The sequence below is a fragment of the Dichomitus squalens genome (genome assembly GCF_000275845.1).
Source record: "Dichomitus squalens LYAD-421 SS1 unplaced genomic scaffold DICSQscaffold_12, whole genome shotgun sequence".
Classification (NCBI taxonomy): domain Eukaryota; kingdom Fungi; phylum Basidiomycota; class Agaricomycetes; order Polyporales; family Polyporaceae; genus Dichomitus; species Dichomitus squalens.
In genome coordinates this window covers 213,706-233,336 of record NW_006766894.1, presented here as the reverse complement: position 1 = coordinate 233,336, position 19,631 = coordinate 213,706, and the positions used below count along the sequence as shown (strand labels likewise).

The 19,631-nt window shown below is 56.8% G+C and overlaps 6 protein-coding genes across 6 annotated transcripts; 2 read left to right on the top strand and 4 right to left on the bottom strand.

Moving 5' to 3' along the window:
* Positions 1 to 383: 383 nt before the first annotated feature.
* DICSQDRAFT_169750 (cytochrome P450) lies at positions 384 to 1,695 on the top strand (the record flags this gene model as incomplete). Its single annotated transcript, XM_007365371.1, has 7 exons — positions 384 to 434; positions 494 to 537; positions 593 to 878; positions 934 to 1,054; positions 1,114 to 1,127; positions 1,181 to 1,452; positions 1,530 to 1,695. The coding sequence occupies 7 exons, from the start codon at positions 384 to 386 to the stop codon at positions 1,693 to 1,695; spliced, it is 954 nt and encodes a 317-aa protein (XP_007365433.1).
* A 1,007-nt stretch (positions 1,696 to 2,702) lies between these two features.
* DICSQDRAFT_105392 (P-loop containing nucleoside triphosphate hydrolase protein) lies at positions 2,703 to 8,439 on the bottom strand. Its single transcript, XM_007365370.1, has 5 exons — positions 7,043 to 8,439; positions 5,786 to 6,993; positions 4,239 to 5,734; positions 3,891 to 4,176; positions 2,703 to 3,829 (listed from the first exon to the last, which is right to left on the bottom strand). Exons 1-5 carry the CDS (start codon positions 7,645 to 7,647, stop codon positions 2,985 to 2,987), a joined length of 4,440 nt encoding a protein of 1,479 aa, XP_007365432.1. The 5' UTR covers positions 7,648 to 8,439; the 3' UTR covers positions 2,703 to 2,984.
* Positions 8,440 to 9,040: 601 nt separating this feature from the next.
* Positions 9,041 to 10,978, bottom strand: DICSQDRAFT_169748 (cytochrome P450; the record flags this gene model as incomplete). Its single annotated transcript, XM_007365369.1, has 10 exons — positions 9,041 to 9,143; positions 9,199 to 9,342; positions 9,400 to 9,528; positions 9,600 to 9,871; positions 9,925 to 9,938; positions 9,989 to 10,109; positions 10,171 to 10,435; positions 10,497 to 10,685; positions 10,741 to 10,870; positions 10,927 to 10,978. 10 exons carry the CDS (start codon positions 10,976 to 10,978, stop codon positions 9,041 to 9,043), a joined length of 1,419 nt encoding a protein of 472 aa, XP_007365431.1.
* Positions 10,979 to 12,217: 1,239 nt separating this feature from the next.
* On the bottom strand, positions 12,218 to 13,823 carry DICSQDRAFT_59928 (Phosphotyrosyl phosphatase activator; the record flags this gene model as incomplete). Its single annotated transcript, XM_007365368.1, has 7 exons — positions 12,218 to 12,562; positions 12,644 to 12,798; positions 12,855 to 12,979; positions 13,037 to 13,108; positions 13,166 to 13,308; positions 13,396 to 13,524; positions 13,602 to 13,823. 7 exons carry the CDS (start codon positions 13,821 to 13,823, stop codon positions 12,218 to 12,220), a joined length of 1,191 nt encoding a protein of 396 aa, XP_007365430.1.
* A 238-nt stretch (positions 13,824 to 14,061) lies between these two features.
* On the top strand, positions 14,062 to 15,523 carry DICSQDRAFT_169746 (SURF6-domain-containing protein; the record flags this gene model as incomplete). The annotated part of the gene is made up of 4 exons (XM_007365367.1): positions 14,062 to 14,181; positions 14,244 to 14,333; positions 14,390 to 14,911; positions 14,984 to 15,523. The coding sequence occupies 4 exons, from the start codon at positions 14,062 to 14,064 to the stop codon at positions 15,521 to 15,523; spliced, it is 1,272 nt and encodes a 423-aa protein (XP_007365429.1).
* A 98-nt stretch (positions 15,524 to 15,621) lies between these two features.
* Positions 15,622 to 19,328, bottom strand: DICSQDRAFT_180460 (PAP2-domain-containing protein; the record flags this gene model as incomplete). The annotated part of the gene is made up of 9 exons (XM_007365366.1): positions 19,305 to 19,328; positions 17,805 to 19,212; positions 17,584 to 17,739; positions 17,437 to 17,528; positions 17,206 to 17,377; positions 16,672 to 17,143; positions 16,227 to 16,283; positions 15,995 to 16,173; positions 15,622 to 15,937 (listed from the first exon to the last, which is right to left on the bottom strand). Exons 2-9 carry the CDS (start codon positions 19,202 to 19,204, stop codon positions 15,622 to 15,624), a joined length of 2,844 nt encoding a protein of 947 aa, XP_007365428.1. The 5' UTR covers positions 19,205 to 19,212; positions 19,305 to 19,328.
* Between the last annotated feature and the right edge of the window lie 303 nt (positions 19,329 to 19,631).

Here is a 19,631-nt window from a genome sequence, read left to right as displayed (position 1 = left end):
AGATGACGAGGCGAGGGCGCTGATGGGATGGCAATGATCTCCATCACCGCCCCTCTCTCGCGGGCGAAGGGAGAGAGGCACGAGAGAGCGGGACGGAAGCATCACGTGTAAGGGGAAAGGGAGAGCTGAGCTCTCCATGGGCTATTTGCCCATGGAGACACAACCCTCGTTGTAGTCTCTACGTTCTTGGACAAAGTATCGTAGCGCTCGGGAGTGCTCCCGCGATCCATGAATATCTCGATAAGCAGTCCGCAAACACCTCTGATCGTGTGCAGTCGCCCATGATCGAATTGTGCGTTCCATTATCTTATATACCATCATACGCAGATTGAATACATGGCCGGATAGGTCTGGCTCGAGTCTGAACTTGGGCTTCATGCCCTATGGTCAGTGGTGACGCCGTCACCGGCGCTCCTTCTGGCAGTACTTCCATCGTGAGGCTGCGGAAACATATCAGGAAACACAGCAGTCCGCTGCCCACATATTTTTGCAGAACCTATGTGATGATCCCTCAGATCTGAGGGAGATCATCTGTCTGTATGTCTACGATGTTTGCCACTTCTTCCCAACCACTGACTCGACATCTGGGTAGCAATTCAACGATCGTCATCATGAAGATTGGGTACAGCATCGCTGTCCAGGGTAGAGACGACGTATACGTGAAGATAGCGAAGGATGCGCTCGAGGGAGTTGTAGAAGGCATGGTCCCGGGGAGGTTTCTTGTCGAATTTCTCCCGTTCCTTCGGCACGTCCCCCCTTGGTTTCCGTTCGCGACCTCACAGAGACCGTGGGCGAAGTGGCAGGCCGCAGGCGAAAGACTCAAGAACACGCCGTTTGAACAAGCGAAAGCGAAGCTGGCATGTGACGGTCATTTGTCAGTGAGGTTGACGGCTGATGATGTATCTTTGACTCTCGCACGATCTCTCACCGCAGGCCAATGGAGAGGCTACACAGTCCATCCCAGCGAAGTCACTCCAAAGGCTTGCCAAGATGGGTGTGTCGCCACTAGAAGAGGAAGAGATTCTGAATAATGTGGTGGCAGTGGCTTTTGAAGGTGCAAGACGCGTTCCCTTCCATGAGACTCGCCTGTGTGCTAAGCCTCGTTTTTCGCAGCTGGCACTGACACAGTATATAGGCCACACACTTCGATCAGTCCATGCGCTGACCCCCGTCCTCGCAGGTGTTGTCCACGACGCTATCTGTGTTCTCTGGCTTGTCGCTCCATCCTGAGGTGCTCGCGAAGGCACATGCGGAGCTGGACGAAGTGGTCGGCCCCCATCGCTTGCCAGATTTCAGTGACAAGGATTCGCTTGTCTACATCAACGCAATCATCAAGGAAGCAATGCGGTGGCATACGGTGCTGCCCATGGGTCTTCCACATGCGACCGTTGCTAATGACGAGTTCCGCGGATACTTCATCCCTGCTGGGACGATGGTTATACCAAACACTTGGTATGGACAGTTACTTGGCTTGACGTTCCATAATCTCCTATCCCTAATTTGCACTAACCATTGCGCTATTCTGCAAGGGCATGCATGCACGATCCCGAGGTGTACGAAGATCCAGACGTCTTCCGACCAGAACGATTCATCCGCAATGGGAAGTTGGATCCGACAGTGCATGATCCCACGGCGTTCATCTTCGGTTTTGGTCGAAGGCACATCTCTCTCCCAGGTTGTGTTGCCATGTTGTGATTGACTCAGCTGCTCTGCAGGATATGTCCTGGACGCTATTTCGCTGAATTTGCGTTGTTTATCAACGTTGCTTGCGCAATCCACGTCTTCAATATCACCGCGCCTCTCGGAGAAGATGATCTACCTATCGCGGTCAAGCAGGGGCACACGGATAGCTTCATCTCGTACGTGCTAGGCACATTCTGACAATGATGGGTTCATCTCATGACATTCGTACAGTTACCCTGAGGATGTTCGATGCATGATCATGCCTAGGTCTGCGACGGCTGAAGCATCGATACGCTCCTGCCCGCCAAGCGTTGAACGAGCAAGAGCAAGGAGCCCCCGATCGCTCATCTACGCTAGACCGAGGAGTCTGGACGGCCTACTGAATTTGCACGATGTGCAACGGGACGTCGCAGTCTTGTAGACCTTAGTATAGTACATTTTGGGAGCACTTTGGAGTGGGCAGAACGCGCTGGTGAATGCATAGATTGGCCGCTCACGAACAGTGCTCTGCGTAGCTGATTCTGGCAGCCCACAGAGCCTCAGCAGATGAGCAGGCATATACGCCTCCGTATTCAGGTGAAAGGAGGTAAGTTTTTCTCGTACCCCTCGCGAAATTCTGGGCACAGCTGAACAGAGCGTCCCTCTGCAGACCCTAGATACGTCCCTTTAATGCATGTCCGGAGTAGTGCCTCAGGCTTCGTGTATAGCTCATGTGGGTGGTCGCGCGTGCGGAGAAGGGTCGATCAACCAATTCCTTGTGACACGGTGACTTTCAGCGGCCGAGTAGAGCATAGGCACGTAGTGATCAATGTGATGATCTTTTTTGCGTGAGGCTCCAGTATACGAAGTGGAGCCCTCAACATAGGCTTCTGCTTGTGCCGGGGCTATTCGAGGTTAGGCATGTCTCCCGTTCACAAGCTACGACCGGACAATCGCAACCAAACCGTCCAAATAACGGTCTTCAGAACTCGTCAATTCATTGCAGTCCATTATCTAGAAGTGTATAGGAGCGATACAGTGTGAGTGTGGGATAATGTTACAATGAAAGCGAACAAACAATCGGGGAGTCATCAAATGCGGGGCGTCACAAGTAATCGAAGGTCGAAGGTGGTAGTAGTACGTGTTGGTGTCTCTTAGAGTTATACTTCGCTATCTGCTGTCAGAGCTATATCGAGGATGGTTATGGATGGCGGTCTGGGGAAGAGGGTGGTATGCTGGTGTTACGAGGCGGTATCCAATGCTACAGTATCCAAAAAGAGAGGGAAAGAAAAAAAGAAATGATGATGAGAGAAGGTGAGCATTCAGTCGCTCATCCACTCGCCGCCGTTGGCAAGCTGTGCGAAGACGCCCCGTCGTTCCATGAGCTCCTCATATGAGCCCTGCTCCGCAATGATGCCGTCGTGCACAACCAGGATTTTGTCGCACATGCGCATCATCGCGAGCTTATGCGTCACGACCAGCGTGGTGCGCCCGACCTTCGCGTGCCTGAGAGTCTCCATAACCGCGGCCTGATTCGCAGCGTCGAGTGCAGATGTGCACTCGTCGAGGATGAGTATGCGTGCGGGCCGAGCCAAGGCACGTGCGATCTGCAACCGCTGTGCCTGCCCGCCGGAAATGAGTGATGCGTTCTCGCCGACGAGCGTGTCGTAGCCCTTGGGCAGCGACTCGACGAAGTCGTGCACGTTCGCCGCCTTCGCTGCGCGCTGAATGTCCTCGAGTGTGAGCGACTTGTTGCCGTACGCGATGTTCTCAGCGATGGAGGCGTCGAACAAGTTCGGCTGCTGGCTGACGACCGAGACGTGGTCGCGGAGGTGGTGGACATCCGTAGAGCGGAGGATGTGAGGACCAATGGCGACGCAGCCGGTGTCGGGCTCGTAGAGGCGTTGGAGGAGTGCAGCCATTGTCGACTTGCCGGAACCGGAGGACCCGACGATTGCGACGCACTCATTCTCCTTGATCTCGACAAAAAGATTCTTGAGCACGGCGACTTCGGGGCGTTCGGGATAAGAGAAGGAGACGTTGGTGAAGGAGACGGGGCCGGAGAGATCAGGGGCGAGGATGCCCTCGGACTCGTCGGTGAAAGTAGAGAGCTTGAGAAGACGGTTGAAGTCACGAGTGGCACGAGTGGACTTCGCGATGCGGTGAGCTGTTATTGTGACCAATATCAGCAACAACATCCATGACAGCAGACAATAAGGACAACGTACTGAACGCCATGAGCTGGGAACCGATAGAAACCGAGAAGACGACCAGCTGTAGAGTCTGGATCATCTGCAGGTACGAGAACGTGCCGTTGGCAATGAGTACCGCGCCGACGTAGAAGAGAAGCGCTTCCGCGAGGTAGATGAGTGCACTCGCAACACCGTACGAGCAGCCCTCGACGAATGCGCCGCGAACACCAGTGGTGAGAGCGGAGTCGACCGCAGCATCGAACTTCTCGCGGAACGCGCTCTCGAAACCCATCGCGCGGATCGCACGGACGTTCGAGATAGCCTGTATGACAACCGACCACAGTCAGCAAACACGAACAAAAGAGAAAGACAATTGCAACTCACATCGTAGTACTGCTTCGCAACTTCCTCCCGCGCCCGCTTGTTGCGCACCTCGCACTTCGACACGAGCTTCGCCTGAAGCGCCATCACGCCCGCAAACACCGGCGCGATCGCAAATCCGACCAGGGTGAGCTGCCACCCGCGGACGAGCGCCCAGATGAGCCCAACGCCAAGCATGGCCGACACGACGAGCGACTGGGAGAGGACGCTCGCGATGAGCGAGCGCGCGTCGTCCCCATCTTTGATAAGGATCTGGACGAGGCGCGACGACGCGTTCTCGGGCTTGTCGAACCACTTCTTGTCCTGCGCGAGCACGCGGCTGTAGCAGATCTCGCGGATGTGGGTGACCCATTTGACCGCCAGGTTCTCCATGACGAAGATCTTGAGGCCGATGAGAAGGCCGTCCGCGGCGGCGATCGCGAGGACAATCCCGCCGTAGACGTTGATGATCGAGACGTTGTGCGCGCCGTTCGAGACCTCGAAGAAGAGACGGGAGAGGAGGTAGGAGAACAAGGGCGTGACCGTGCCGCTCGCGAGGCAGATGAACATGCCGAGGACGACGAGAGGCTTGTTGGGGATGGTGGGGATGATCTCGTGCACGAGACGGAAGAAGGACACCTCGGTCTCCTGAGGGGCCGCCGTCTCCCTGACAGTCTCTTCAGCCTTCTCGATGATGACCGCGTCGAGGCGGACGTCACGCGTGTGCCTGCGACGGTGGCCGCGGTAGTGGCGCTTCTCGCCCGCCATCGACCCGCTGCGCTGTATGGCAGCCTTCTCGCGGTCGAAGTCATCATCGTCCTCCACCATGGAGGGCGCGAACGACTTGGGCGAAGGGTGACCGCAGAGCGTCGGCGACGTCGGCGTGAACTGCAGACTGAGCCGGTTGTTGCTCGCCGCAGTGGCGAGCGGCGCGGGAACCGCAACGGTGGGGATGTCGATGTGCAGCGTGCGGCGGCGGAACTTCTTCTCGGCCTCGTCCGATACGCCAGTGAAGGCGTCAGCGGGAACAAAGCGACTCACGGGACGCGGCTGGCGGTTGGGTACGACAGAGCTTCGCGTGAGCTCGGCGACGGCGTCGAACATCCAGTTGCCCATGGTGAGTGGGCGGAACGTAGACGGCGCAATGCTGTGGTGCTTCAGCGTCCGACTGGTCATCTCGATCGTCTCGAGCTCTTCGCGCATCTCCTCGTTCTGCTTCTCAAGAATCGCCTCGATGGGGAGCTCCTCTGCGGTGCCCTCTTCGACGTTCTTTTCCTTGAAACCGCCCTCGGAGTCCTGCGTACGGGCCATGCGAGTGAACTCGCTCTCGAACGACTCGAGCTCGTGCCGGAAGCCTTGCTCAATGAGCTTGCCATCCTTTAGTACGTGCACAAAGTCGTCAGAGCTGATCTGGGAGAGGTCGTGGGTGATAACAATGGTGGTCATATTCTGGCGCCAGCGCTTGATGGCCTCGAAAACCAGAATGCGGGAGGTCGCGTCCAGCGCGGACGTCGCCTCATCTGAAATGTCATCAGCTCATGTCAAGCATTTGTAGACGGACTAATGCTCACCAAGAATAAGGACAGTAGGGTTGCGCAGCAACGCGCGAGCGATAGCCAGTCGCTGCTTCTGACCGCCGGAGAGGTTCGCTCCGTTCGTGCCAAGTTGAGTGTCATATCCATCAGGCAGGTCGCGGACGAACTCGTGCATCAGCGCCGCGCGGCAGACCTTGACGACCTCCTCGCGGGTGACGTCCTGCGGCTTGCGCTTGCTTCCTGGGCCGGCGAGGCCCATCGCGACGTTGTCGTGCACGCTCATGTCGAACAGGATGCAGTTCTGAGAGACCGCGGCGACGTGCTCGCGCGTGAAGTCCTCGTCGAGGAAGCTCAGCTCCTGGTCGTCCAGGAAGATCGAGCCCGAGCTGGGGGTGTACATGCGCAGGAGCAGCTGGGCGAGCGTCGACTTGCCGGATCCGGAGCCCCCGACGACGAACGACGTCTCCTGGGGCGGGAGGAAAATGGAGATATCCTGTAGGACCGGCATGGTGGGACGGGAAGGGTACGCGAAAGACACGTCGCTGAGCTCGAAGTGACCGCTGCACTTGGGTAGACGGATCTTCCTGAACGTCGCAGAGGGGCGGCGAGACTGGGACTTAGTCGGAGAGAGCGGGATACCGTATGGGCTGGACGTCGACTGTGACTGAGCGAGCGTCAAGAGGGAGGCCATCGCAAATTTGCCCTTGGTGAGGATGATGAGCTGCGGGATGGCCATCTGGAGGTTGCTTGTCGCGATGAGGCATGCCCAAAACACGGACATGACGGTGCCGGGGGAGATGGTGCCGTCGCGGACAAGCTTGGAGCCGAACCAGAAAGCCTGCACGAACATCGCCATCATGACGAATTGCGAGGCGGCCGTGCTGACGCCCCAGACGGCGTGACATTTGTTCGCCGCGGATTTGATCCTCTCGAGCATTTCGCTAAGTTGCTCCTCCTCGTACTTCTCGGCATTGAACGCCTTCACGGTAGCGATAGCCGCGACTGCGCGGTCGACAAGTGTCGCAGCGGACGCACTCGCGGCGCGCTCGACAGCGAGGCGGGGGCCTGCAAAGCCTTGCGAGAGCGTCTGGATGACCATGAGGAGTGGCACAGCGGAGAGAATGACGAGGGTCAGGGACCAGGACCACACGAACGCGAGGACCAGACTCGTGAGGAAGGTCGTCGTGTACTGAATGACCATGCCCATAGCCAGCGAAGAAGCCATGCGGACTTCGTCGGTTTCCCTGACATAGGGATGAGTCGCAAACTCATGCACAAAGAAAGGGAACTTACCGAGCAAAGTTAGCCATAAGACCACCAGCGCCAATGGGACCGTTTCCTTCGACGGACTGGACAGACTCCTCGGAGCCCATCTTGGTGTCGAACCAGACCATTTCTTTCCCGGTGACGGCGGAGTATATCCGCTTGCGGACTGCAACAAGGTTGCGCTCACCAGTCCAGATCCAAAGGCTTGATGTGATGCTGCTCAGGGCGAGCGCACCGACAGCCAAGCCAACGAGTTCAAGAGCTGCCATGCCCACACCGTGGAGGAGCTTGTGCTTGGCCTCGTCGGAAGGGTTGGGCGTGGTCGGGAAAGCGGCGAAGGAGTCAAAGGAACGGCCGATGACATAGGTCATGAATGGCGCGACGCCACCCGCGAAGACGGAAGTGAGGATAGCGGGGAGGATGAGAACGAAGAAATCGCGGCGGGTGAGGAGGGAGAAGAGGAGCGGGATGGACGCCTGCGGGGGCGGGCATACCGAGGGGGACGAAGCCGACTCGACGGAGTGAAGAGTGACCGCAGACTGGGGGATGTTGGTCGCAGATGCGGAAGGGGAGGTCGTACTAGTCGTGGAAGTCATGTCGGTGTCGACGACGAGGGACGTCGGGCGACGCATCTTGGATGCAGGAAGAACGAAGGAAAGGAAGGACTGGAGAGGGGATCTGACCACTGAGGGCGTCCATGGCTTTTGTCAATTGTTTTGTGCGTTGAGACAATCGACTTTGCTCCTGAGCGGACTCGCATGCCACTCGCATCCAACACAATAGACACATTAAGCGCCCTTCATTGTGCGTTGCATCTTCGGCGCTTGTTCACGTGGCTCACAATAACCGGCGCCTAGTAGTCTTATTGTCAGATCAGGCTCCCTGCACCGCTTTCTCACGGCCGGTCCCACGTCCACATTGATCCCGCCGCGCGCTCCCAGGACAGCCAGGAGAGGCTCGTCGACGACGGACTGACTCCCCTCGTCGTTGTCCCAAGCAGTACCTGGCTCTTCTCCGACATGTTATTCTGGCCGAGCAGATACGGAGCTTCATGACTCACCTTCAACCAGGTGCAGGGATCCGAGATATGGACCTCGTTTGGAGGGAAGGATCAAACAGATGCAGTTCCAGCTGGAGGATGAAACGAGTATGGCTGGTCCTCGTCAGGCATGAGATAGGGATGGCATATGATCTGTGTGCATCCTGGGATGTTCTGGATGTGCGATGACGCGAGGGCCGTAGCGGCAGAGAAGCCATGACATACCTTGCAAACCACGGCCATCCCTAGTCGTCGAGTGTCGAATAGGAGAAAGAAAAGACGAACGCGTTGAAGTTAATGTCTTCTGGGAAGGACAGTAGATCCAAGCTAGTAGCTGTAGGAGGTCGAATTCACGCCTGTACTAGAGGACAATTGTGGGTTCGGCTCACCCGACTGATTCTTCTGACTTAACCCACCTTGCTTCGAAGTTTTTTTGTGGGACTACAGCGGCCGCGGACTGTCGAGTATTCATGAGGGTGGTTGTGTGTAAAGTTTGAGACTGTATGCGCTTGGAAACTGAGAACGCAGGACGCCCAAATGGAAGCCCCCTTCAAACAACCGGACGCGATACGTCATGCGGCCGACTGTGGCACTGCCAGTGCTGGGACATGTGTTCGACAATATTATTGAGCCCCATATACTCCTCCTTGAATTCTAGGTATAATTTGTGGAGGGTCCATGGATCATCCGTACCGTTATGGTTCCACAGCTGCGAATTGTAGCGAGTATTTTCCAACTTGAGGCAGGACATCAGTTGTAGGGCCCTCCCAGTCGAGCACTCTCTTTAGACAGTTTCCGCTGTCCGTTAGCGGTCGATCTATGCATTCATCCTGTGCGTTCTCTCGACTCGAAAGTGCTACTGATAGTATACGAAGGTTTACAAAACTGTGACGTCCCGCTACACATCGTGCAAATCCAAAACCAGCCGGCCGTCCAGTCTTCCCGTTCTAGCCTAGATCAGCAAACCGGGCTAAGGCTACTTACTCTTAACCGTTCAACGCTTGGCGGGCAGCAGTCGCATGGGAGCGTATCAATGCTTCGGCCGTCGCAGACCTCGGCTTGATCGTGCATCGAACATCCTCAGGGTAACTGTACAAAACTCATGAGATGAGACCATCATTATCAGAATGCGCCTGGCACGTACGAGATGAGACCATCCGTATGCCCCTGCTTGACCTCGATAGGTACACCATCCTCTCCGAGCGGCACGGTGATATCGAATACGTGAAGTGCGCAAGCAACGGTGATAAACACCGCAGCTTCAGCGAAATAGCGTCCAGGACATATCCTGCAGATTAGCTGAGTCAATCACACCATGGGAATACAACCTGGTAGATATATGTACCTTCGACCATAACCGAAAATGAAAGCCATCGGATCTTGCACTGTCCGATCCAACTTTCCGTTGCGGATAAACCGTTCGGGCCGGAAGACGTCTGGATCTTCGTACACCTCGGGATCGTGCATGCATGCCCTGTGTGGAATGGTCAGTGAAGATCAGGGATAGGAGGAAATATAAACGTCAAGCCAAGTATGTGTGCATACCAAGTATTCGGTATCACCATCGTCCCGGCAGGGATAAAGTATCCACGGAATTCGTCATCAGCAACGGTCGCGTGTGGAACACCCAAGGGCAGAACCAAATGCCATCGCATGGCTTCCTTGATGACTGCGTTGACATAGACCAGCGAGTCTTTGTCGCTGAAGTCTGGCAAGCGATGGGGGCCGACCACTTCGTCAAGCTCCGCATGTGCCTTTGCGAGCACCTCAGGATGGAGCGACATGCCGGAGAACACGGATAACATCGTGGATAACACCTAGAAGAGCTAGATTCAGCGAACAGATTGATCGAAGTACGTGACCTATATACTGTGTCAGTTCCAGCTGTGAACGAGGCTTAGCATGGAGGCGAGTCTCAGAGATCATAGTCGCACCTTCGAAAGCCATGGCCCCCACATTCTTCACGATCTCTTCCTCTTCTGGGGATGACATACCCATCTTGCTAAGCCTTTCGAGTGAATTCGCCACAATGGACTGTGTAGTCTCTCCACTGGCCTACGATGAGAAATCATGCGAGAGTCAAAGACCAATGGCAAATCAACATTGTGTTACATACCAGCTTGGCTTTCACTTCTTTGAATGGCGTGTTCTTCAGTCGGTCGCCTGCGGCTTGCCACTTCACCCATAGCCTCTGTGAGGCTGCGAACGGGAACCAAGGCGGAATGTGCCGAAGGAAGGGTAGGAAATCGACCAAGAATCTCCCCGGGACCATACCTTCCACTGGCCCCTCGAGCGCATCCTTCGCTATCTTCAAGTATGCGTCGTCTTTACTCTGTACGGCAATGTCATACCCAATCTTCATGATGACTGCTGTGAAATTGCTGCCCATATTGGTGGATGAGCCAACGGAGCCAGTGGCAATCATGGCAGACGTAGACATACAGACGGATGACCTCCCTCAGATCCGAGGGCCTTTCGCATAGCTCCTGCAAGAAAATGTGGGCGGCGGACTGCTGCGTCGTCTTGTATCCTTCCGCAGCCTCACGATGGAAGTACTGCCAGAAAGAACGCCTGTGACGGCGCCACCACTGACCATAAGGCATAAAGGCGATATTGAGACTTGCGCCAGATCTATCCAGCTATAGCTTCATCTGTGGCAGTGGATTTTTAGCATAATGAGACGCACAGTTCAACCATGGGTGACTGCACGCGGTCAGAGGTGTTTGCGGATCGCTTTTCGAGATAGTCATATATTGCCTGAGCACTCCCGAGCACTACAATGTGTTGTCCGAGAACGTGGAGGTGAATGATGTCCCCTTCGACGATGCCGGTCAGAGCTCGTACAGACTCCAGGAAGAATATAATGGCTCACCTAAGGCGTGGCTGAGGTCGCGATAGGCAATCCACGGTCTAGAGCGCGGCATGTTGAGCATATTGCCAAGAATTGGAAGAAGTTTCGGTCCAGGGGGGAGAGGACGACCGAGAGTGCGAGCTCTCCATTGTGCGATGGAGCGCACATAGACATATAAGACAGCTACGAGCGAGACAAACGCAGATGCAAAGGCAAAGTGAGTGATCTGGGGCATTGTGCTTGCGCTAAAGAGTGACCCAGCTACAGCGGACGGAGGTATGAGAAGGTCATGGGGAACAACTACATGTACCCCAGTAACTTGAACTCAGCCCAAAGGGTGATGTTTGGTGCGAATGCAGGGAAGATACTGCTCGGTTCCCAGGAGCATCTGGGAGGAAGAGGGCCATCGTCCGAAGCTGAGTACTCCCAGGCTGTCAGGCTTTTGAATGCAACGGACAGAGGGGGCACGTAAGCAAAATCAGGCAGTGCAAGATAAGGAGTTTTAGCGATATACAGTCCTGCAGACGAAGGTGATCACACGGCATGCAAACGTGCTACTTCAGCGGCATGAAAACACGCTATTTCAGTCGTGAGAAATGCATTGGAGATGTCATAGAGGCCTATCCATTCGGTTAGAATTTTATGAAATGTCCGACATCGGGGTTCAATACAACAGTAGGTTCAGAGAGAACCAGGACCGCTCACCGACGCATACTAGTTGGACATGCTTGCGAGGCAACATGAACCATCTCCTTACCATCTCCTGTTGCAGGGGCATCACGTGTAGGAAACAGTAAGGAGGATATTCATGTTCACACGCTTTCCATGATATGGATATCATGAACAAACGGTTGGCTGCGAACAGGTCAAGAGGCAACATCGTACGATAGGTTAGACGCACCATCCTCAAGTTCTTCGAATAAGTGAAGCCCTCGTCTGAACTGTTATCAGACGCATCAATGTGGCTGCCACCGTCTTGCAGTCTGCATGGAGGTTCTCGTGGCTCGATGCTAGGGTCGGTGACGATCTGGTCGCGACTGGCAGGCGGAAACAAGCCCCAAGGGCAGTCACGCCGAAAAACCCCTCGACTCTAACGGATCAGTGCAAAAGTCTCTCCATCACAGATGCAATCGTACAATCTAGCAGTACTTCTCTTCTCTTCGACCTTGAAGCCCATCAGCTTCAGCGGGAATATCCGCAACCAGTCGCATGTGCCGAGGCTTCGGACGTCGTTCCTGGAAAGCCCTCAGGCCTTCAGTCCGACGTTCGGGACTCGGAGTCACCCTCCACCACGCCCCGGAGGCAGCAGCACTCAGTCGAAGGGTACAGGCCTGATCCCCGGGCCCGCTAACTGCCTCGCCCCAGGCTTCTTCTCCGCCTGCGCTGCTGCGAACACCGAAGGAACGGGGATTCCACAGCAGTCGCCCCACCCCGTCTGCTGCTGCCCGACCCCGCCCAGATCCGCCACTCCCGCATGCGCGTGCGCATGGCCGTAGTGCGGGTCGTTGGGATCGATCCCCGAGGGCGGAGCGGGGAGAGGGCCGTCCCAGGGGAGGAGGGAGCCGAAGAGGAAGTGCTGCATTACGGGGAGCTTGCCGAGCACCTCGGCGAGGTACATCTTCATGAGGCCGGAGTTGACCTTGTCCCAGGTCTTGACCTAATGATCCGTCCCGGGGCAACTCAATCAGTACTTTGCAGCGCAAGGGTTGAATGGGGGTCTTGTAGACAGAAAACGTACAGCCGAGATGTCGTCGAGCATGGGCGAGTGCCAGCGGAGGGAGGCGGTCTTGACCGAGTTGATGAACTGAATGCAGGCGAGGTACATGTAGTGCTTTGAGAACTCTTCCGTTGTCTCGGCGTCGTGTATCGATTTTGGGCGGATGTATTTGTGTCCTGTGAGGCGCCGTCAATAACAATTATCTCAAGCACCGGGTATGTAGACGACTAACCTCGCAGTTGGGCGGCGCCCCATAGAAATGGCAGGAAGTGGTAGTCATCCAGACCCCAAACGCCGTGCGAACCTGCAGGCTCAAGCCAATATGTCGACTGCAGTACGCGCATGACCTGTATATATCTATCGCCCAGCGTCAGATGGGGGGGATGTATGGACTTGGCGTAGAGTGATACGGACTTCCAGAACACCTTGACGACCAACGCGGTATGATCGCTCTCCTGGAACACTCCCAGCTTCTCTATTGAGAGCCTGAGAGACCATCTTTAGCCTCTGAAGCTTCAATGCGGGGCACAGTCTGCGACTTACATCCAGCACAGGAAATTAAGCTCCATACCGCTCCCATAGTCGATTCGCGTTCGGTTGCCCCATGCCTCCACGAAGTATACGCTTATTTCGGGTATTGCAGCTTCCGGCAGTCCAGGGATGGTCCTGTGCAGTTCAGGAGAGCTCTGCGAGGTCCAGCATTTGTTCGGATTAACAATCATAGCTCGAGGTGCGAAGGAAGTAGCAGCAAGGAGCATGCAAGAGGAACGCACCTCCTGGACCCCGTCGTAGAACGTCCGAAATGCCGGGTTACCGAAGCGCGACGCCTTGTTGTCCACAGGAGGTATGCTCCTGGCCGTCTCCAATACCCGGTCAAGCACGTCCAACACAGCTCGTACGCCCTGATCCGACGCCGTTCAGCCACATCCGAGGTAGTTACTCACGAGGGATTATACGGTGAATGGGTGGACTTACGCACAGGCGAAATGGGAATGTCGTCTGTGAGCTTCACGCCAACCACACGCTCGTTCAGCGCAGTGATATACGAGACGATCGTTTCGTGTGTCTTGGATGCTTGGAACGCCTCGAGGTTCTCCTTTGTCAAGATCAGCTTGCGCGGGAGGATGTACTCATGACTCTTCAGTTCCTCGGGCTCCAATGAGAACTGTGTGATCGTAGGGGTGAGTACGGGCTCAGCCATGGCGATATGCAAGTTCGGAAGAAGGTGTGGCCGCGGACGACAGAATCCCTCAGTAACCCTCTATGGGCGCCTACAATCATACACGAGCGTCTGGCCAACTTTTCGTGCAGGCGCCTACTGCAGCCTCGCCTTGTTTGTACTACTCACCCTCGCTTGCTCTGCAGTTCTTCCAGCTCTCTGTGTCGTCTCTTGCTACTGCTCACTACTGGAACTCATCGAAGTAGAGGTTGAACTGGCTATGCCTACAGCAACGTCGGTCCTCCAGGAGTCCCTCGAGAGACACAATGAAGTCTTCGAGTCTCTCCTGAAGCTTATCCCGGCGAAGTATTACCTCGTGCACGAGGATACGGAGGCACAGGTGTGTTACCGCGATGATGCCATTACACGGAGGGACCTGGCGATTGATGTCCTCGCGCCTAGTATGCCTCCAAGTACCAAAAGAACAGCAAGAAGCAGAAGGCTCCTAAGCAAGCCATCAAGGAGGCCTCCAAGAAAGCTAAGAAAGACAAGGTTCGCCCCTTCGTTCTGTGCATTCTGACACCAACCTCACGCAAAGCGATGACAAGCTTGACCCCGCAAACAACAAAACGATCATCGACCTTCAAAACGAGGCCCTAGCCGCTCGCTCGGACGAGCAGAGGGGCAGCAGTACCAGAAGCAAAGGCAAGCGGAAAGCCGCCGCGCTCGAAGAAGATGACGACACGTACGCTGACTCGGATGCCATGCACCTCGACGCTCCCATATCCGATGCTGACGACGACGACGAGCACGACGAGGAGACGGGGGAAGCTATGGACACTGACGCCGCGCCGGTGCCCATGCCTGAATCGGGCGGAATCGCCGCTTTGAGGGAGAAGCTGCACGCACGGATGGCGCAGCTGCGGAACAGAGGCAGGGGACGGGGTATGCAGGGTGGAGAGCCGAGTAGCAGGGACGAGCTGTTGGAGGAGCGGAGACAGCAGCGTGCGGCTATGCGCGAGCGGAGGAGGAAGGAGACGAAGGAGAAGATCAGGCAGCAGGAGGAGCGCAAGGGCAAGGAGAGGGATAAGGGGAAGGAGAAGCAGCAGCAGAAGGGTCCTCAGACGAAGGTGCGCATACACTTGTACTCGATCGAGTGATTGAGCCGGCATTCATTCATGCTTTGGTGACATCCCTTACAGACCCAGCTGCTCGTCCCTGACTCTAGCAAACCCGGCCACCAAGATCCGCAATCGAAGCTCACCTCCATCACCTTCTCCAACCTCAACGCTTCCTCCTCCACCAAACCCCCGAAATCAAAGAAAAACCTTCCCACAACCGCGTCCAACCCCGTTCAAGCCCTTTCGCAGCTCGAGAAGCACAAAGAAAAACTCGCAGCCCTCCCAGAAGCGGAACGCGCCGCCCGTGCGGAGCGCGAGAAGTGGGACAAGGCCAGCGCGCGCGTCGAGGGCGTCAAGGTGCACGACGACGAGGCGCGACTGAAGAAGGCCGTGAAGCGCAAGGAGAAGCAGAAGAGCAAGAGCAAGAAAACGTGGGACGAGCGTAAGGAGCAGGTCCAGAAGAGCATGGCGGCACGCCAGCAGAAGAGGACAGACAACATCGCCGCGCGCGCGGAGAGGCGGAAGGGCGGGGGCAAGGGGAAGGGGAAGGACAAGGCGCGACCTGGGTTCGAGGGCAAGTCGTTTGGGAAGGGCAAGGGTAAGGCGAAGGCAAACAAGTAGTTGTCGCTGTGCTTAGTCTATTACATTCGTGCTCTGCATTCCCCGGCCGGTTCGGGCACTACAAATCGGTATACAAGAAGGTAAGGTAGTCAAAACTTCTAGACGGGGATGTACGTGTGAACCAAGGCCTCCGCCCAAGGTCCATACTGGTTCAACTTGTGCGTCCATAGTCTGAACATGAGCGGTGCGTATACCAAGCCACACGTAACCCCTGCAGCGACCTGGAAAACTGTGTGATGTCCTAGCGATATCCGCGACCACGCGATGGTGCTTGCAAGGGGAATGACAATCAGCGGCGGGAAGATGCGCATCAAGGGCGACGAGGGGAAGGCGGGATGTATAGGCAAGTACGCGCATGCTAGGGTGATGTACGTCGCGAAGTACGTGATCGTCGCAGAGTGTGTGCTCGGCATCCTTCAACAGACACTTGAGCATGCTTTCAAGCGCACTTGCGACACCATGAAGACGCACCCATACGACTTCTTCTTCTTTCCCCTGACTATCAGGTATGGGCGGGGCTGGCGCACCATCCTCTTGATAATCTTCACGGTCACCGAGCAGAGCACCGCGCTCGCTGCGAAGTACGCAACGCCCGCTGAGCGCGTATACAAGACTACAACAGCAGTCAACGAAGTGACTATCCTATTCGTCTGTGCTCGTTCAGGTCAGCACGCGAGTACCCTAGGGCAAACGCGAGACGCACCCTGTCAAGAGCGTAGAGCCATATCGGGAGGCGCGCAGGTCTCTCATCTTCCTCGGCCTGTACCATCAATGGATCGCGTATTGGAAAGCGTCGTAATGCGTGCAGAAGAGACTGGGAGCGGAAAGGCAAGAGGGAACAGTGTAGCCTGTGGTGGTCGGAGAACAAATCGCGGCGAGCCTCTCGCCCAGGCGTCGCGTCATGAACACGCGGAGGCGCGCGCCCAAATGTCAACCCCATCGCTCACTCGGCGACCATCCCGACCCCCGCCAGCAAGGACTCGGATGCAGCTATCCACAGAGCACGATGGTATTAGCAGGTGTACAACTCTCCAACTACGCGTAGATATAATTTTCTTGGTAGTACACTCTCAGTCCCCTAGACCCCTTCAATGTAAGACAAGCGACTAGTCCAGTCGATACCACCCTCATCCTTTCACGATACCCACCGTCACCTCCGCTTCGCCCTCGCCTCCCTCCCCACCCCGCGTCCCGAAGTGCAGCGCGTGCACGCACCGCTCCCACGCCCACCTCGTCAGCTTCAGCACCTCCGCGTCCTCCAGGTCATGCCTCACATGCAGCTCCAGCGTCACGACCAGGCTCTGCGCGGGGCCCTGCGCCTTCTCCAGCGCGACAGCCGCGGCAGACGCGTATGGGGAGGAGACGACGTCCGCGTCCGAGACGGCGAGGCTCGGCGTGAGCTGCCAGATGTGCGGGGCGGGGAGGTGGAGGACTTGCGGGTGGCGCTCGATCTCGCGCATCGCGCGCAGGAAGGCTTCCATCCGCCCGCCTGCGAGGCCCCGTGCCGGAGAGGTTTGCAGGAGGACTGCGCCGAGCTGGACGGCAGCGTGGTAGGCAATGTTGAAGGTGACGATTGTTTCGAGCCCGGCGAGGATGAGGTCAAAGGGTCGGTGTTGAGATCTATAACAGGTCCGGAGGCATCTTGAGCCACACCTCGGCTTGATAAGATACGGGGGACTCACGCAGGAAGCGATAATGCAGTGAAGAGAACTGCGCTCGCGAAACCTATGGGTGCGAGCGCGTATGGATTTGTGAATAGGTTGTTGAGAGCGGGCGGGTATGTGAATGCTGATGCAGAATAACGAGAACGGCTCGGGAGCAGCGATGCTAAAGAGGGGATGCGGTTGCCCGCAGCTATACGAGAACAGTGAGCAATGGCACAGCTTGAGACGGATTCCGTTGCGAAGACGTACTGCTGACGAGCTTGGCATGGTTGTTGAAAAAGATAGCAGTGGAGAGGAGGGAAATGAGCGTAATAAATAATAGGCGGATAGGGAACTCGATCCTGCTCAGACGTCAACCTCTCTCCATGCTACAGAACATCGCAGACGTCCACGCACCCAAGCACAGAGGCCACCTCGTCGCCTTGATGGTGGTGATGACCCTCCCCAGACGAGAGCAGCAGGTGCTCGACCGTCTCCTTGCATACGTACACGGACGTGAAGATCAGGTACACCGACTGAGCAAAAGCCATGACCGTCTCGACCCGCGCGTTCCTGTACACGCCCACGGGCTCAACACAACCCCTCTCACCAGAAATCAACACAACACAAGCACGCACCCGTACGGTCTCCTCGTCTCAGTCTGCATACTCGGACGCGTGAGGTAGTTCGGCAGCACATGCCCGAGCGCGACCCCAAACGCATCAAAAACCACCCAATACCCCAGGCCCGTACACGCCAGCGACCCGACCTGCTGCCCGGTGATCCACAGCCACGCCCCCAGCACAAACTGCCACACGCTCACGCCGATGGCCACAGGCGAGACCTGCGCCGACGCGCGGATCCTGCCTATCGCCGCGCCTTTGCTCTTCGCGCGCCCTCCCCCCACCGCCACCCCGTTCCCGAACCCAAGCCCGTTCGCGGCTCCAGTCACAGCGACGGAGGCGGCTGCATCGTCGAGCGCGTGCACGGACATCTGGCTCGGGAAGGGCGAGATCGGTGCCCACGGGCTGACGGGCACGGGTGTCGGCTGCGTGTGCAGCTCGTCGGGCATGCTCTGCGCCCCGGGCTCGAGGAACGAGAAGAAGCTATGCGACATTGAGTGTCGGTGGTGATGGCCGCGCCGCGACGGGCCCCCAGCGGAAGACGGCTGTGGAGGCGTGGGCTCGGAAGATATGGGGTGCGAGGACTGGCCCGCGGGGGCTGGCGGACGGGCCCCGAAGGTGAAGCCTTCGCGGAAGTCGCGCTGGCCCGGGCGTGGAGACGCGCTCGGCATTAAGATGCTTTCATCTGGGGGCGGAGTACTGAAGTCGAGCTCTTGTGCGCCGTCTTCGGCAATGCTTGTCGCAGGGAGCGAGCCGGGGCGCGGGAAGTAGACGGAGAGGTTGCGCGAGTGGATGCGCGAGTGTCTCCGCGGTGGGGCGGCCTTGGGCTTCGCGCCGTTCTCGATGGGGGAGACGGGAGGGCGTAGCTCAGGCGCTGTAGACGAAGATGAAAATTTATTGGGAGGCATGACTAGTTGTTGGGGAGGGAAGGATGAAGACAGCGGGGAAGGAGTGATTGGAGAGAACGGGCCAGATATTGAACGGGTGCGCGAATGGGCTTGGGAGTGAGCCGAAGGGAGAGAGAACGACTGGCGCATGCCTGGAGGTTGGGGCCGACCATTAGTATGGCCATACGCAGAGCCATTGAGAGGTGGGGGTCGAGGCGGCACGTTGAAAGAGGTGCGATATGGACCAGCAGATGTTGGAGCTCCAGGGAAGGACTGTGATACGGAGATAGCAGACGGTGTTGATGTCACGCGTGCGCGCGATGGTGGAGGCTCTAAGGTGCCGGTCTCGCTTGCCGGAAAGCTGTTAGTCTTGGAGCCTTGAGTCAACGGGGCGGTCGCGGGGGGAGATTGCGGGGCAGGCGAAGGGGGAAATACGAGCACGTTATCCTCGTTCTCGTCTTTGCTCGACTTTCTCCGGTGCATGGTGCCATTCGACAAAGTACCTCCAGAAAGTGCTATTGTTGTCATAATGTGGTCTAGAGTGGTAAGACGTACGGATAGGAGGAGAAATCATCAAGGTGCTGGGATTAATATACGCGGATCGAAGGCGAGATACACTAGTACGCACCTACGATCCTTCGCCGCTCTGACTGCTTCTAGCGACAATCCCTCGCGTGCCAAGCTCGTATTGTCGTAGAAGAAGGTGGGGGATGAGCAAAGCCAGCGAGGCCAGCGGAGAAGAGTGACCTGTGAGGTACTATCCAACGTTGGCCGCTCGACCTCCCCCGCCGCGTCTAACATACCATATCTGGACGCGTTCTGATGGCGACGTAACGCCACCAGACCCTGATGTGCACACATTCCTGAGCAGTGCATCCAATTGCAAGTCATCATTATCGTAGAAGCACATAAAGTCTATCGTACATGAGTGCAGATGTGAGGGGTAACAACATGG

Coding starts and splice junctions, on each gene's coding strand:
- DICSQDRAFT_105392 (XM_007365370.1), bottom strand. CDS start 7,647: ATGCGTCGCCCGACGTCCCTCGTCGTCGACACCGACATGACTTCCACG. Junction 5,735..5,785: donor CCCTACTGTCCTTATTCTTG/GTGAGCATTAGT, acceptor ATGACATTTCAG/ATGAGGCGACGTCCGCGCTG. Junction 4,177..4,238: donor TTGCGAAGCAGTACTACGAT/GTGAGTTGCAAT, acceptor GTTGTCATACAG/GCTATCTCGAACGTCCGTGC.